Source organism: Puma concolor, chromosome D3, assembly GCF_028749965.1.
Source record: "Puma concolor isolate L17-30 chromosome D3, mPumCon1.1.hap2, whole genome shotgun sequence".
NCBI classification, from domain to species: Eukaryota; Metazoa; Chordata; class Mammalia; order Carnivora; family Felidae; genus Puma; species Puma concolor.
The window spans coordinates 5,449,555-5,463,862 of record NC_141678.1 but is presented as its reverse complement, the minus strand read 5'-3'; the positions used below and the strand labels follow the sequence as shown (position 1 = coordinate 5,463,862).

At 55.7% G+C, this 14,308-nt stretch overlaps 1 protein-coding gene across 7 annotated transcripts in view; it reads right to left on the bottom strand.

Moving 5' to 3' along the window:
- SCARB1 (scavenger receptor class B member 1) overlaps positions 1–14,308 on the bottom strand; it is an 84,286-nt gene that overhangs the window by 22,545 nt on the left and 47,433 nt on the right. For 4 of the 7 annotated variants that reach the window (XM_086681452.1, XM_086681453.1, XM_086681454.1 and 1 more), the window contains exons 8-11: positions 12,405–12,523; positions 9,242–9,315; positions 6,125–6,176; positions 4,855–5,001 (exon numbers count right to left, since the gene is read on the bottom strand). In XM_086681452.1, coding sequence (XP_086537578.1) covers positions 4,855–5,001; positions 6,125–6,176; positions 9,242–9,315; positions 12,405–12,523 — 392 coding nt within the window. Of the gene's footprint in view, positions 1–2,085; positions 2,215–4,854; positions 5,002–6,124; positions 6,177–8,919; positions 9,079–9,241; positions 9,316–11,211; positions 11,669–12,404; positions 12,524–14,308 lie in introns of those variants that run through there. The other 3 variants (XM_086681450.1, XM_086681455.1, XM_086681456.1) reach the window with 3 other exon arrangements.

Below are 14,308 nucleotides of genomic sequence, written 5' to 3'. Positions count from 1 at the left end.
TGGGGACACCCAGGGGTGCCCAGAACCTCAGCAACGTGGCCCAAAGAGTCACAACTTAAGAAAGCCTTGCTCAGAAGTACAAAGGGAAACTAATCCCAGGCTGTGACAGGGGCCCTGGTCCATCCCAAGGAAGACACACGTAACAGATCCGCAAGGAACCAGAAGGTGAACCACATTCCTCCTCTTCCTATTTCCTTCCACTTTCATTTGGCTGAGGAATGAAGACTTAGAACGGGAGAGAAATCGCTGAGAAGGTAAGACAGGTCCAGGAATATTTCCCTGAAGGGTTTCCATGTACGGTTGTCTAAGATGTTCACTGCACAAAGGCACGGCAAATGGGTTATCATGTTCCGTTTGCCAAGCCCTCTGCCCTAGAGCTGGCCAAGTCTGCCCAAGAGTGGCCATCTTCCTTCTCGATATGAGAACACCCTTCCGGGCTAGTGGAGGCCCCGTGTCCTGCTCTCTCCCAGGCAAGGCCACCCCTCGAGACCACTCCCATGCCCAGGTACGAGGCAAGGTGGGGGGCCTCCTCCAGGGACCCAGGCTGAGGCTCCGTGCAGGCTGGGACCACCATGCCGGGGTTCCAGGTCTCCAGGACCATGGTCACCTCCCAGGTGCCTGGCCCCCAAACCAGAGCCTACAGGGCACTGCTTTCCCCAAGTACCCCACCGGGGGCAGAGGCAGCATCATCCGGCCTGGAGGCCGAGCTGCCTTCCGCGAGGCAGGGCACTAGAATCTCTCTAAGTCAGAAACTTCCCTAACAACTTGGAAACTGGATTCTAGGGGCAAAATGCAGAGGAGACCCCAGTTTTCTTTCTGTGTTATTGAGAAGAGGGTGGGGGGACACTGGAAGGAAAGGGGGACTAGTCTCCAAGCCCGGGGGCCGTGTTCTCAGGAGGACACCCCGTGTCCTGGGTGTCCAGCCCTGGGACACCCTGACGTGCTCAGGCCCCGGCCTCCTATTCCCCAGTTGTCAGGAGGAGCCCCCCAGGGCCTGGCTGGGGACACAGCTGCCCCTCCCTCCGCCTCCTCGCACCTGTCAACACAAACAGGCCTGCGCTCACGACTTCGCATTTTCTATTTTCTTTCCGCCTCCGGCCCTGGCAAACGACACCGACTGGAGGCAGCCAACTGGCCCCAAAGAGCAGGGTGGCGGCCTCCCCCTCATTCCGTGGCTCCCAAGAAGCCTACTTCAACCCGAGCCCACGCAGCCCCAGAAGCTCGAGGGGGCGGTGCAGTTTTGAGAAGCCAAAGTGACAGCTGTTATCAGAGGTCCAAAACCCACGCGCGTCCCAGTAACTGCATGGGACACACCTACCCTAAACCCTTGTCACCGTTTACTGAACGTCCACCTCTCACCGGGACCCCTTCGTCGTTCTTGTTTCCTGTGGGGGTGGGGGGCGTGTTTGTGCGTCTGTTTTTGCTGCGTCTGGCCAAGCTACCCTCTCGGGCTGAATCCGGGGTACCCGGTCGGTGCCCACTTGGTGCTTAGGTTCTTTCTCGGTCAGTCCTCCCAGATGTATTGAGACTCGTGTTTCTCAAACGTTGGATCGTCCACGTCAGAATCCCCTTGTTGTGGGGGTGGGGGGGGCAGGGGGGGTCCATGAAAATACAGATCCCCGGGCTCTATCCGTGTGACTCTATTCCAGGGCAGGGGGGCGGGGGGGGGGTTCTAGAAGGATGTGCAGGGGTCTCAATGTCTCAATTTTGAGCCAACTGCTTACATTCCCAGAGGAGTCCACTGCACCAGAGGTCTGAGAAGCACCTGTGGCCTGAACCTGGACCCTACGTTTCTAAGACAACCTGGGCAATGAACACGTCAGCCCGCGGAACGCGATCGCCCTGCACCGTCCCCTACCACGCCGGGGGCCAAAGAAACTGCCATGCACTGCTCTTCACGTCAGAAGGGCGGGTTCCCCACCAGCAAAATCTACAAGTACGAATTTACGGTCTGCAGACACCCCAGGAGAAGTTTAGGCTGAAGAAACGGGTGAGGTCCAAAGTGGGTCAAGCCGCCAGAGTTCTATTTGCTACGGGAGGGGAGGGGAGGGGAGGGGAAGGGAGGGGGCGTTACCTGGTACCCACCTACAATCTTGCTTCTTGCAGCACAGAGCCCTTGGGTGCTGATGTCATCAGGGATTCAGAATAGGCCTGAATGGCCTCCTTATCCTTTGAGCCCTTTTTACTACTATTCCAAAATAAATAGCATTTCTCCTAGAAGATAACCAAGCTAATTTATAGTTGACTCTGCAGCCAAACGCAAAAGGTTCTTCAATCTCCGAAAAGCAAAGAGCGGGGTGTTAAGTCCAACAACCGTTACCGACCAGAGAGGCTGAGATTGGGGGTGGGGGGCGGGGAGTGGGTGCCCTTCACCAGAGACGGAAATGTGGGTATCTTCGGGAAACACGCCTGGTCGGACAGACTAGCCACGCAGGAACGGCGGCTGTCGGCCCGAACATTCAGGCTTTGGACGAGAGCCAGGGTGGGGAGATGGGCCACGGTGGACAGGGCGTATTGGCCAAGAACCCGCGGGCTGAGCAGGTGGCGTTTTAAAGGCATCAGAAACAGCTTGGCTATTTGAAAAGAACAACTTGAGAAGAAAAATTTCTCGGCAATTAAAATGTGCTGAGTTCACCAGCATGTGATGATGATTATTTTCTTAAAATCAGGACAAATCACATAAAACCACGGAAGGCCTAGGGGCGCCTGGGTGGCTCAGTCGGTTAAGCATCCGACTTCAGCTCAGGTCATGATCTCAGAGTCTGTGAGTTCGATCCCCGCATCAGGCTCTGTGCGGACGGCTCAGAGCCCGGAGCCTGCTTCGGATTCCGTGTCTCCCTCTCTCTCTGCCCCTCCCCCGCTCATACTCTGTCTCTCTCTCCTTCAAAAATAAACATTAAAAAAATAAAAAAACACGTAAGGCCTAACGCCTGCGAAGTTCCCCCGCAAAAAAAATACATAATGGGATAAATTTCCATTATTTGGCCTCCAGTGACACCTGTAGGGACTGCGTCCTCAGTGAAAACAGACGTCCTTACTGGGTCCGAGGGTGGTGAGGCCTGGAGGCCTGGAGGGAAGGGGCCTTAGCCAGCGATTTCCCACGAGCTTCCTCACTCTCCTTCCCCCTCTGGCTTTCGACGGACACTTAGGAGACAGAGAGGACACATCCAGCCAGTCCACTGGGTCCCCTGGCTGTGACAGTACACCTTCACTGCTGGAAGCACCCAAGGAGGGATCCACAGGCTGGGAGCCTTGGCTTCTGGTCCCCTCCACCCTCCTAGCGTAAATCAGGCAAAAAACTATAGGGAGTTTCCTTGCGCTCCCTAGAGCGCGAGGTCTGCTCAGCCCGGTCTCCCTGGGCCCTCAACAGGCTGTTTACACCCCTCGATCACCAGGGACTCAAACACCAGAGCACTGGCATGATGAGAGCTCCGGGGCCTTGGCACCCTGGCACCAGGGCCAACCTTTCCCCCTAAAGGATGGGGAATTTGGAAGGCACATTGGGTTAAGGGTCCGAAACCTATGTTAGGAGTCTGGGAAGGTTTATCGTTGCCCCCAGCGAGCAAGCAAGCGTGCAAGCCGCCCCCCAAAAAGAGGAGAAAGCAGAAGAGTTGTTTGCCAAAGCTGAAGCAAGAAAGCAGGTGCTGCGGGGGCCCAAGGCCCCTCCCACACGGCTTGCCCATCCCCGCCTCAGGGCCTTTGCACTGGCTATTCGTGTGCTTGAAGCACTCCTTCTGTGACTTTGTGCTGACTGCCTCATTAGCATTCACATCTAAGCCTAAATTCTGCCTCTTCAGGGAAGGCTTTCCGGATGCTCTCTATAGCTGTCCCAGCCCTCTTGAATACAATGCTCCCTGGTCCAGTAGCCACATAGGGCTGTTAGGTCTTTTAAGTGGGGTGAGTCTAGGGGCGCCTGAGTGGCACAGCCAGTTAAGTGTCCAAATCTTGATATCAGCTCAGTTCACGGTCTCACTGTCAAGAGATCGAGCCCCGTGTCAGGCTCCATGCGTTGGGCACAGAGCCTACTTGGGATTCTCTCTCTCGCTCTCTCTCGCTCTCGCTCTCTCCTATCCCTCCCCTGCTCTCTCTCTCTCTCTCAAAATAAAAAAAACATTTAAAAATAAATAAATGGGGTGAGTCCGATTCAAGACCTGCCGTGTTAAAACACACAGATTTTAAAGACTTAACGTAAAAAAAAATAATGTAAAATACAGTTAAATTCGTATTTTTTATATTGATTGCATGTTCATACGGCTGTATTTCGGGCCTATCCGGATTAAACAAAATCTAGGATTAAAATCGATTTCTTTTTACTGGATGTGGCGACTAAAAAAACTAAGTTTCCAATCCCGGATGCGGCTCACGGATTTCTACCGGACAGCACTAACCTGTCACGTGTCCCGCCACCTTTATCATCAGCGGAGTGATCTTTTCTATTTACTTGGTCTTCTGTCTCCCCAACAGGGAAGCCACGTGCCCCCAGAGCGGGACCGTGTCTGCCTCGTTCACGGCCGTGAACCTGGCACCCAGCAGGTGCTGACTTGACGAGCAAACCATTCAAGGACCAGGTCTCATTATCAGAGCCCACCCAAAGCCCCTCCAAGGGAGGGTCCCCAGGCCTCCCGGGACAGGCAGAAAAAAGTGGTAAATGCGGGACGCGAGTGAGGCAGAGACGCAGGGCAGCTCCCCTGCCCCGGGCAGAGACATGGCACCGCTGCCCAAGGCGGGCTCCAAGCTGAGGGCGTCTGCGGGAGCGACTGGAGGAACGGCCGGGCGAGCCCATCCGAATCCCGCTTACCCCGACAGGCGAGCAGGGGGCCGTTCGGCCCGGGCCTCCCTCCAGCCGCCACCTACCTGGCTCCGGATCTGATGGATGATGGGGATGAACAGCAGGACGCAGCCCAGCCCGACGAGGACGTACTGGGCATAGTGTAGCACACTGGGCACCAACACCAGCTGGGTGTAGAAGGTCTGCAGGGGCTCACCTTCCATTGCCCCGCTCTGGGGATGGAGAACAACAGACTAACAGGCTGGGCCGCACTCGGCAGGCCCCGGGACACGGAGGCCGCGCCACGCCACCTCCAGGTCCCCCGCCCCTTACCCGTCTCACGACTGCCCCCCTCCCAGAGCTTGTGATGGAGCCTGTGGGGGCCTCCCTTCCCGCGGGGCCCCAAGCGGGACTACATTTCCCAGACTCCCTTGCAGCCGGACAGGGCCACGTGATCGTGTTCCGGCCAACAGGAGGCGGGCCCGGTATGCTGCGACTTCCGGCCCGGCCCATAGACACCTGCCCGCGGATTCTCTAGGTCTCTGTCCTAATTCCCTGAAGGTGACGGGCTCTGAGGCTCCCCGGGAGGGCGGGGCCATGAGGCAGAGCTCCGCCTCCCACAACCGGCCCAGCCTGAGAGGTGAGCTCTGCCTGATTGAAAACAAGCTGGCCATGGAAACCAATTTGACAATAAATTTCATATATTGAAAAAAAAAAAGAAAAGAAAACAAGCTGGCCAGAAGGAACCCTGAAAAGCTGGGAGGAAAGAAAGTTCGAGGGAAAAGCTGATACCCTGGGGGGCGGCTGGGAGGCTCAGTTGGTTAAGCATCCAACTTCGGCTCTCTGGGCACGATCTCAAGGTTCGTGGGTTCGAGACCCGACAAGGGCCTAAACCCTGGCGCTTGCTTCGAATTCTGTGTCCCTGTCTCTCTGCTCCTCCCCCCCCCCCCCTCGTCCTCTCTCTCTCTCTCTCAAAAATAAACATTAAAAAGTTTTTTTTAAAAAAGAAAAGCTGACACTCTGAAAAGCAACTTCCTCCCTCTCCGGAGAAGTGGTCAAGCGCATTTACAAAATTACACCCTGGGCCAGATAGAGCTTCGCATTTTCATGCAGCTTCTGTCTTTCTCACCTCAAGTGATCCTTTCAACTCCGTGGGATAATTGATATAAAGCGCTTGGACCTCAGGAAGCTTCTAACAGATGGTTTTATAGCCCCCCCCCCCCTTCCAGCTCCCAGCCCAGCCTCCCCTCCTCCACAAACAGCCCCCCTCCTGCAAAGCCCACGCCGGCCCCTCCCTGGGGTCCCAGACACCACGCCCAACGGTTCCCGCGCAGGCAACGGGAGACAGCCTCTCACCTCCTCAAACCACATCAACGGCAGGACTACTGGCTCGATCTTCCCTGTTTGTCTGGAAATAAGACCAAAACATTGTGAGTTTTGTCAGCATGTTTTTTATGTCAGGCGGGTCCAGATCAGCAGGGATTTGATTTTGCAAGGGCTGGATTGGTGCCGGCTTGAGAGAGGGGTATTTCCTGGCAGGGAGCAACTCGGCGATCTGCTCACATCTTTTTGAATTAAAAACTCACGTCACCTACACGGTGGGGGGCCGGGGGGACTGCCAGCGACCTGGCTGATGCCCACTGGTTCCTTTTAGAAACAAAAGCCCACAGTAAGTCGGGATGGCAATGCACCCAGCACTATGCTCACTTCCTGCTTTCCTTTGGAGAGTCTGGAGGCTGGGTCCACGCCAGAGGGTGTCTACGTGACCAGGCCCCAATAAATACCCTGGGCGCTGAGTCCCTAATGGACTTCCCTGGTAGAAGACACTTCACATGCGTTGTCACAACTCAATGCTGGAGGAATTAAGGGCGTCCTATGTGACTGTCCCAGGAGAGGGTTCTGGAAGCTTCTGCCTGGCTCCCGCAGACTTCACCCCGCACACCTTTTCCTTCGCTGATTTTGCTTGAACCCTTCCTCCGTAATCAATCACAGCCACGAGTACAACTATGTTCTGGGTCCTGGGCGTCTTCCCAGTGAATCATCGGACCGGACGGTGGTCTGTCTTGGGGTCCCCCCGACACAACTGACTAGCTGTGTGACCCTGGGAACGCGACCTACCCTCCCTGTGTCTCCTCCGCCAAGTGGGGACTGCTCTGGCACTGAATGCGGCCCCATGAAAAGTGCTCAGAAGAACACCCACCCTATAGAAACTACTCCAAGCTCGTTACTGTCATCGCTGTTGTTCGTTACCAGCAAACAAACGGGCCAAAATATTCTTCAGCTTCACCGTTTTGGGGTCTGCTTAAAGAAGGCACAGCCGGACAGAGGGGAAAGGGGACCCACCAGGGGGACAGAACCAGAGTCGGCACGAATGGCCAAAATCCTTCAATCACCACTCTCAGAACTCTCTCGGGCCACCTGAGACACAGAGTGTCGTGCAGGGCAACGAGTTTATACGGCACCCGCCGCGGAGGTGACACACAGAAAACATTACAGAAACACAACAGGAAGTCCACGCTGGCCCCTTCTTATTTGAGTTTGTAAGAACTGGTGTAAGTTCAGGGCAAAGAGTACGCAACCCAGCTGTCCGGATCTTGCGAGGATGGGGCGCCAGAGTCCCCCGGACGAGCCGCAGCGAAACAGCTCTCCGTGCAGGCAGCTGTGTCTCCGGCTTTTTCCCACGGCCACTGCCCACTGGCCCTCGGGGCTGGCGGGAGGCACCGCTGTTAGACCGGTTCCTTCGAGGCCAGAAGGAGTTGGGGGGGGGCGGTCAGACAGCTGTGTCGCCCTGTTGTGCCTGTCGCCCGGCACCCAGAGGCCCAGAGAGGTCAGGTCAGGGTAGAGGCCCGGGAGTCCCCACCACGCAGAATCCAGCGGCCCCCGGGGGTCCTGCTGACTTGAGCAACGTTTGTCGGGGATTCAAATTCACTTCCCACAGGTGAAAGTTAAGAGAGCGCTGGTTAAAATGCAGATTTTGAGAACCGCCTTTGAAAATGCACCCGATGGGGCCACAGCGGGCAGGTGTGAGCCCCCTGGTGCTGGGGAGGGGCGGGTCCTGGGCCCCATCCCCACCCGGCTTGCCTGGCTTCTCCTAGTCACCTGCTGGCCCCCCACGAAGTGATGCAGGCCCCAGAGCTGGAGCTCTGGGGTGGGGGGGGGGAGGGAGGGGAGGGCAGGCGCCTGGTGAACCCCCTGTGCCATTTCACCACCTAGCACACCCTCCGACAGCCCCCAAACACACAGATAAAAAGCCAGGGCGGGAGCGGAGGAGAGGAGCGTGTTCTTTCCAGCTGAAAGGCATTTTACAAAGGCGGCGAGATAGATGCTCACATTCCTGCAGCCCAGGAATCTTTGTAGGGGAAGCTTTTTTTAACGAAACTATTCCAAATATGCGTAAAGAAACAAAACAAAACACAACACAGAAGCCAGACCCCACCACCACGACTAAACCGGTGCAGCCCCTCGCCCAGCCCCCTCACGGCACCCCGTTCCAACCGCCGCTGGCGAGGATCGTGGGGGCCCGACGGCTCCCGCGCTGCTGGCGGGAAGGCCAACCGGGCAGCTGCCGTGCAAAACAGCGACTCTAACGCTGAACGCAGAGTTCCCGCGACGCCCGGCGAGGGATCCGCCCCCAGGTGTCTGCCCAAGGGAATCGAAAGCGTGCACCCACCAGAAACATATACGGGCACGTTCGCTCCTCACGACGGCCAAAAGCGACAGAGACCCAGATGCCCCTCAACTGAGCGAGAAGACACGCCGTGTGCGTCCAACGGAACAGGATTCGGCCGTAAAACGGAAGACGCTCGGACACCTGCTACGCCTCGGATGAGCCCTGACGACACGACGCCAGACGGCAAAGGCCACGTCTCCTACGCTTCCATTTATGGGACGTTTCCGGCACAGGCAAATCCAGAGACACCGAAAGTAGATAGATCAGGGCCTGCCAGGGGCTGGGGGAGGCGGGGGGCGGCTGCTAACGGACCCGGGGTATCTTTGGGGGTGACGGACTGCGACGGCCCTGCGCGACTCCACGGATCTGCCTCCAATCACCGAGCTGTACGTTTGAAAAGGGTGAGCGTAACGGTATGTGAATTGTATCTCGGTAAGGCCACGATGCGACACGGAAATGAAGCAAAACACAAAGGAATAGCTTAAAATATTCCTCCCACAAAGGGAAGAGTCACACTTTAAAATGCCTGTTGGGTGAGTTTCCATTTTCAAAGACTTGCTTTTGCCAGGATTTAATTTTTTTTTTTTTTTCCAGTTTTCTGTTGAGTGGGAAACCGCTTGGACAGAAGAGTCTGCTGAATCTGGGGGACAGATGTTAAGACAGAAGAAGCGGGGGTTCCGGGCCGGGGACCAGCCGGCACATCCGGGAGGAGCGTCTCCCTCCCCACGTGCGGGTCCCTGGGGACATCCCCCCCCCCCCAGGCCCAAACAAGCCACGCGGCCCCTCCTCCCGGACCCACTCACCCGATGCCTTTGATGGCCTTGACGTACAGGCTCAGCTGTAGTTTCACAGAGCAGTTCATGGGGATCCCGGTGACCTGTAGGAACAGCACGGTGAGGGGCCTGGGTTCGCGCCCCGGGAACGCCCCCAAACCCGCGTCCCTGGGCCCGCTCAGAGGGCAGGCGTCAGGGCTGAACTGCCGGGGCACCGGGGCCTCCCCGCTGGCTCCAGGCCCTTCCGGGGGGGGGGGGGGGGGGGGAGGGGGGACACACACGCTTCCCCGAAGGCTCTTGTGCCCACGACGCTTCTCTGAGTGCAGAGTGACATTTGCCACTCGTTGCCCGCCCCTCCCCCCCTCCTCCAGAGCAAACAAAATAGATTTGCATGTGAATAAAGTCGCTCTCCATCACACAACTTGCCCTGACTGTCTCAAACCTAATGATCTTTTACCCTCGTGTTCAGTTTTATGGCTGCCGCCTTGTTTTTTTTCGAGAAATTTGTAATTTCCGACGCGAGGCGGTGACAGGAAACTTCCTTTGTGCCGAAACCTACCCTTTTGTTCTAAGAGAGGAGTTTTTAAAGCGGTAAGCAGGGGCGCCTGGGTGGCGCAGTCGGTTAGGCGTCCGACTTCAGCCAGGTCACGATCTCGCGGTCCGTGAGTTCGAGCCCCGCGTCGGGCTCTGGGCTGATGGCTCGGAGCCTGGAGCCTGTTTCCCATTCTGTGTCTCCCTCTCTCTCTGCCCCTCCCCCGTTCATGCTCTGTCTCTCTCTGTCCCAAAAATAAATAAACGTTGAAAAAAAATTTAAAAAAATAAAAATAAAAAAAAAATAAAGCGGTAAGCAGACAGCAGGAGAAGCGACACACACGTAGGCCCCAACTCAGGGAGGTGGCTCCCGAAGAGGACAGGGACCGAGGTTGGAGGTCGGGAGGCCGGAACTGTCGCCTCTTAGCTGAGGCCTGTTTCTTCATCTGCAAAAGGGGCTCATTCCCGCCACCTCACTGCAGGGCAAAATGAGGGATGGAAAACAGCCACACTCAGGGCCATAAACGCTTGCGTGACGATCACGCACATTGGGGGAAAGGGAAATATCTTCCATGAAAAGTAGGCCTTCCGGGCCCCGATGGCACAGAGGGACAGCGCAAAGGCCGTGCTCCCGAGACCAGGGAGAGCTTGGACCCAAGAACCGACAGGCTGGGAGGGAGTCCACCCGCGGGTGGAAAAGTGATAAGGCAGCAGGCCGGAGGCTGTCCTCCTCAGAGAGGCCTGCTGGCCGGGCTGGTCGGCGGCTGGTGTCCGGGAACCTGGATTTCGGGAGCCCCCCCCCTCACTCCCTAACTGATAAGGGGGGCTCACTGTGCCTGGACTGTTTGTACAAACGTTGTGATTTATGCCGACCATCGGTCTTCCCGCGGGGAGTCTGGAAGTTTGGAAGGTACCAGGCAGAGGGTGCCGCTGGGAAAAGTCCCCGGTGAGCACCCAGGGCGCTGTCTCTAACGGGCTTCCCTGGGGGATGATTCACCGCACTGCTGGGGGAACTAAGTGTGTCCTGTGCGGCCCCCCTGGGAGACGGTACTCCGTGTCCTTTCTCTGCAACAAATCACAGCCGTGATTTCCACCATATGCTGAGTCTGGGAGTCCTGCTAGCAAATCGTCAGACTCAGGGGTGGTCTCAGAGACCCCGAAATGTTAAGACGATGTGGAAAAGCCTTAGCATTTCTTTTTTTTTTTACATTTTTTTAATGTTTATTTTCGAGACAGAGAGAGGCAGAACGTGAGCGGGGAAGGGACAGAGAGAGAGGGAGACCCAGAATCCGAAGCAGGCTCCGGGCTCCGAGCGTTCCACACGGGGCCTGACGCGGGGCTCGAACTCGAGAACAGTGGGATCCTGACCTGAGCCGAAGTCGGACGCTTAACCGACTGAGCCACCCAGACGCCCCGAGCCTTAACATTTCTAACAAGAAAGAACGAACTTCAATGGAACACATAATATATTAATATTAATTACTACCAATTTAATTAATGAATACCATTAAATTAACCTCATTAAAATTCACTAGATATTAGCACAGGACATGAGGTGGGGGCGTCAGAAGGCCTGTGTTTGAACTCAGCTTTGCCACTTCCTTTTGCCCACTTATCAAACCCATACCTACTGAGTTCCTCTATGCGAACGGCTAGAAGTCAAGCGATGAACGGAACAGAACGGATCTTTCCTCTGTGGAGCCAACGGTCCCATTTATTAGTTGTATCACGTGACCTATCTGGGCCACAGTTTCCCCATCTGTCCAATGGGAGGAGCAGTGCTCACTGCCCAGATAATTGTGCAAATTTACTGCGTTACTGCATGTGAAAGTCTCCGGCTGGTGTCTGGACCATAATGAGTGTGCAAGCACCATTTGCTGGAGCTGAAGTGCATGTAGTCACAGTTGACTTAACTAGCCTGGGTTCCTAGTGAAAAGAGAGGGGGGCGGGGCAGGGGGAGAAGGTGGAGTGCCGGGGCTGGTGAACGGAGTCAGGAGCTCCGAAAATCTGAGGGGCACACAGAGAAATGACGTGGAACGGTGTCAGGCAGAAGAGGTTTGAAAAAGGCCTGTGCGGAAGGCCACGAGTGTCCATGCAGGAGACAGAACCCCGCAGGATTTTTAATCAACAGCGAAGGCCGCCAGGTCCAAATGGGCACCTTTTACAGTGACAGCGATACTAGGAGATAAGGCAATCAGGTAAAGATAGGCCCACAGGAGGGCCACCTCTGTGGGCCTGCTACCCTCTTCTCTTGGTCCCCGCCTGCAGACAGAATGTGACAGAGGACAAATTCCCCAGAACCCAATTTATCTACAAGATATTCCAGGCTCTTGTCGGGACCTAGAGATCTTTATGATATATTGGCACGGTCAGAGGGCTCCTCTGGCTAACTGGTATGCTGATAATTCTAACTGATTTACTGTCTTATGGTCCTTTCAGAAAGACAATTCCCTTGTGACGAAATAATGAATCCCTTGAACTATGGAGTCAGGGCAAAGTAGGGACCTCTGACAGCTTGACATTCCAGAAGCTATCAATGCCAAGGAAAGCCAGGCTTCCCATCACCCCCCTACCCCACCACCAGAATAGCTCAGTGCCTGGGGGGAGGGAAGGGGGAGAAGCTGGCATCCCGCCCCCCACAGGCTGACAGGCAAGGGCTCACCGGGTGGACGTCCAGGAATAAGGAATGTTCCTCTGGGTTGGGGTGGAGGCCAAGCACCGCCTCTGCCAGCATCGGGTCGGCGTTGTAGAAGTGAGGGTGGGAGAGAAACAAGGGTGCATCTAGAAGGCAGAGGGGCGGAGAGAAGGGGGGGGGCATCAGACAAGGGAGAGCGTCAGCACGTCCAAGGCTTGCTTCGTGCCAGGCTCACGGGATGAAACAGAGCCGCTGCCTGCAGAGCCCGCGGATGATGACAAAATGCAAACGACAATAACTAGACAGAGAGAATCCCTTCATCCGGCCTGTAAATGCCTGTCAAGTGCCCAAGAGATGCCAGGCACTGGGAAGAGACGAGCCCTGTGTCCCAGGGATGGGAACGGAGGAGCTGCTGACGCGGGTGAGGAGATCACAGGAAGGAAAGGAGGATGGTTAAAATATTCCAGGCAGGGAAGGCCAGGGCACGACATTTCAGGGGGAGGGTTTGGCAGAAGCAAAGGCAGGGAGGTGGGGAAATGCACGGTGCACGTGGAGCAGACAGGGCATGGAGGAGAATTACAGGAGTTGAGGAGAGAAAGGTAAGTCGAGGCCAGAGCTGGACTTGGGTGGGGAAGGGGTATCTCGATCGCCAAGCCAAGCAGCCCAGGCTGTATTCTGCAGGCAACGCGGCGATCTTCGGAGACGCGGAGGGGTGCACGCCTGCGGCCAGGTCTCCCTAACGTAATGGGAAGGAAGGAGACACACCTGCTTCGCTTCTCCTCTCCCAGCAGCCGGTGTGGGGGACGGACGCCAGCGAGTGTGAACAGGGACTGACTCGGGCCCCTCCGTGTGAGCAATTCACACCCAGAAACATGAGGCTGAACCTCCCCATCAACTGATCGAGCAAGGCAAACACCAACGCATCCTCGTATGCTCAGGACAACGTACAAAGGGCCTGACGGACAATGAGTTGACGAGGAAAAGAATGAGTCTCTCTCAAAAACCCACGAGGATCCAGAAGAGGCAAATCCTAGAGACAGAATGCAGACTGAGCTCACCAGGGGCCGGGGGAGGGGAGATGGAGAGTGGCTGGTGACGGGTATGGGTCTCTTTTCGGAAGGATGAGAACATTCTGGAACTAGACAGAGACGGTAGGTGCACAATATTGTAAATGTGCTAAATGCCACTGAACTGCATTTTTTTTTACATTTTTAAAAATGTTCATTAATTTGACAGGGGGGTGGGGACGGGCAGAGAGAGGGAGACAGAGGATCTCCGTGCTGATAGCAGAGAGCCCGATGCGGGGCTCGAACTCACGAAACGTGAGATCATGGCCTGAACCGAAGTCGGACACTTAACCGACTCACCCAGGCAGCCCTGGACTGAACATTTTTAAATGGTTAACTTTAGGGGCTCCTGGGTGGCTGAGTTGGTGACGTGTCTGACTCTTGATTTTGGCTCTGGTCATGATCTCGTGGTTCATGAGTTTGAGCCCCAAAGTGGGCTCTGTCCGGACAGGGCAGAGGCTGCTTGGGATTCTCTCTCCCCCTCTCTCTGCCCCTCCCCTGCTGGTGCCCTCTCTCTCTCAATATAAATAAATAAACTTTTAAAAAATAAAAAAAATAAAAATCTTTTTAAAAGACAGATGGGCGAGGGGCGCCTGGGTGGCTCAGTCGGTTGAGCGTCCGACTTCGGCTCAGGTCATGATCTCACGGTTCGTGAGTTCGAGCGCCGCATCGGGCTCTGTGCGGACAGCTCAGAGCCTGGAGCCTGCTTCACATTCTGTGTCTCCTTCTCTCTCTGCCCCTCCCTGACTTGTGCTCTGTCTCTCAAAAATAAATAAATGTAAAAAAATAATAATAATTAAATTAAAAAAAAAAAAAAAAAGATGGGCGCTGGAAAGGCCTCTTAGCACCGACAGAGACTCTGCT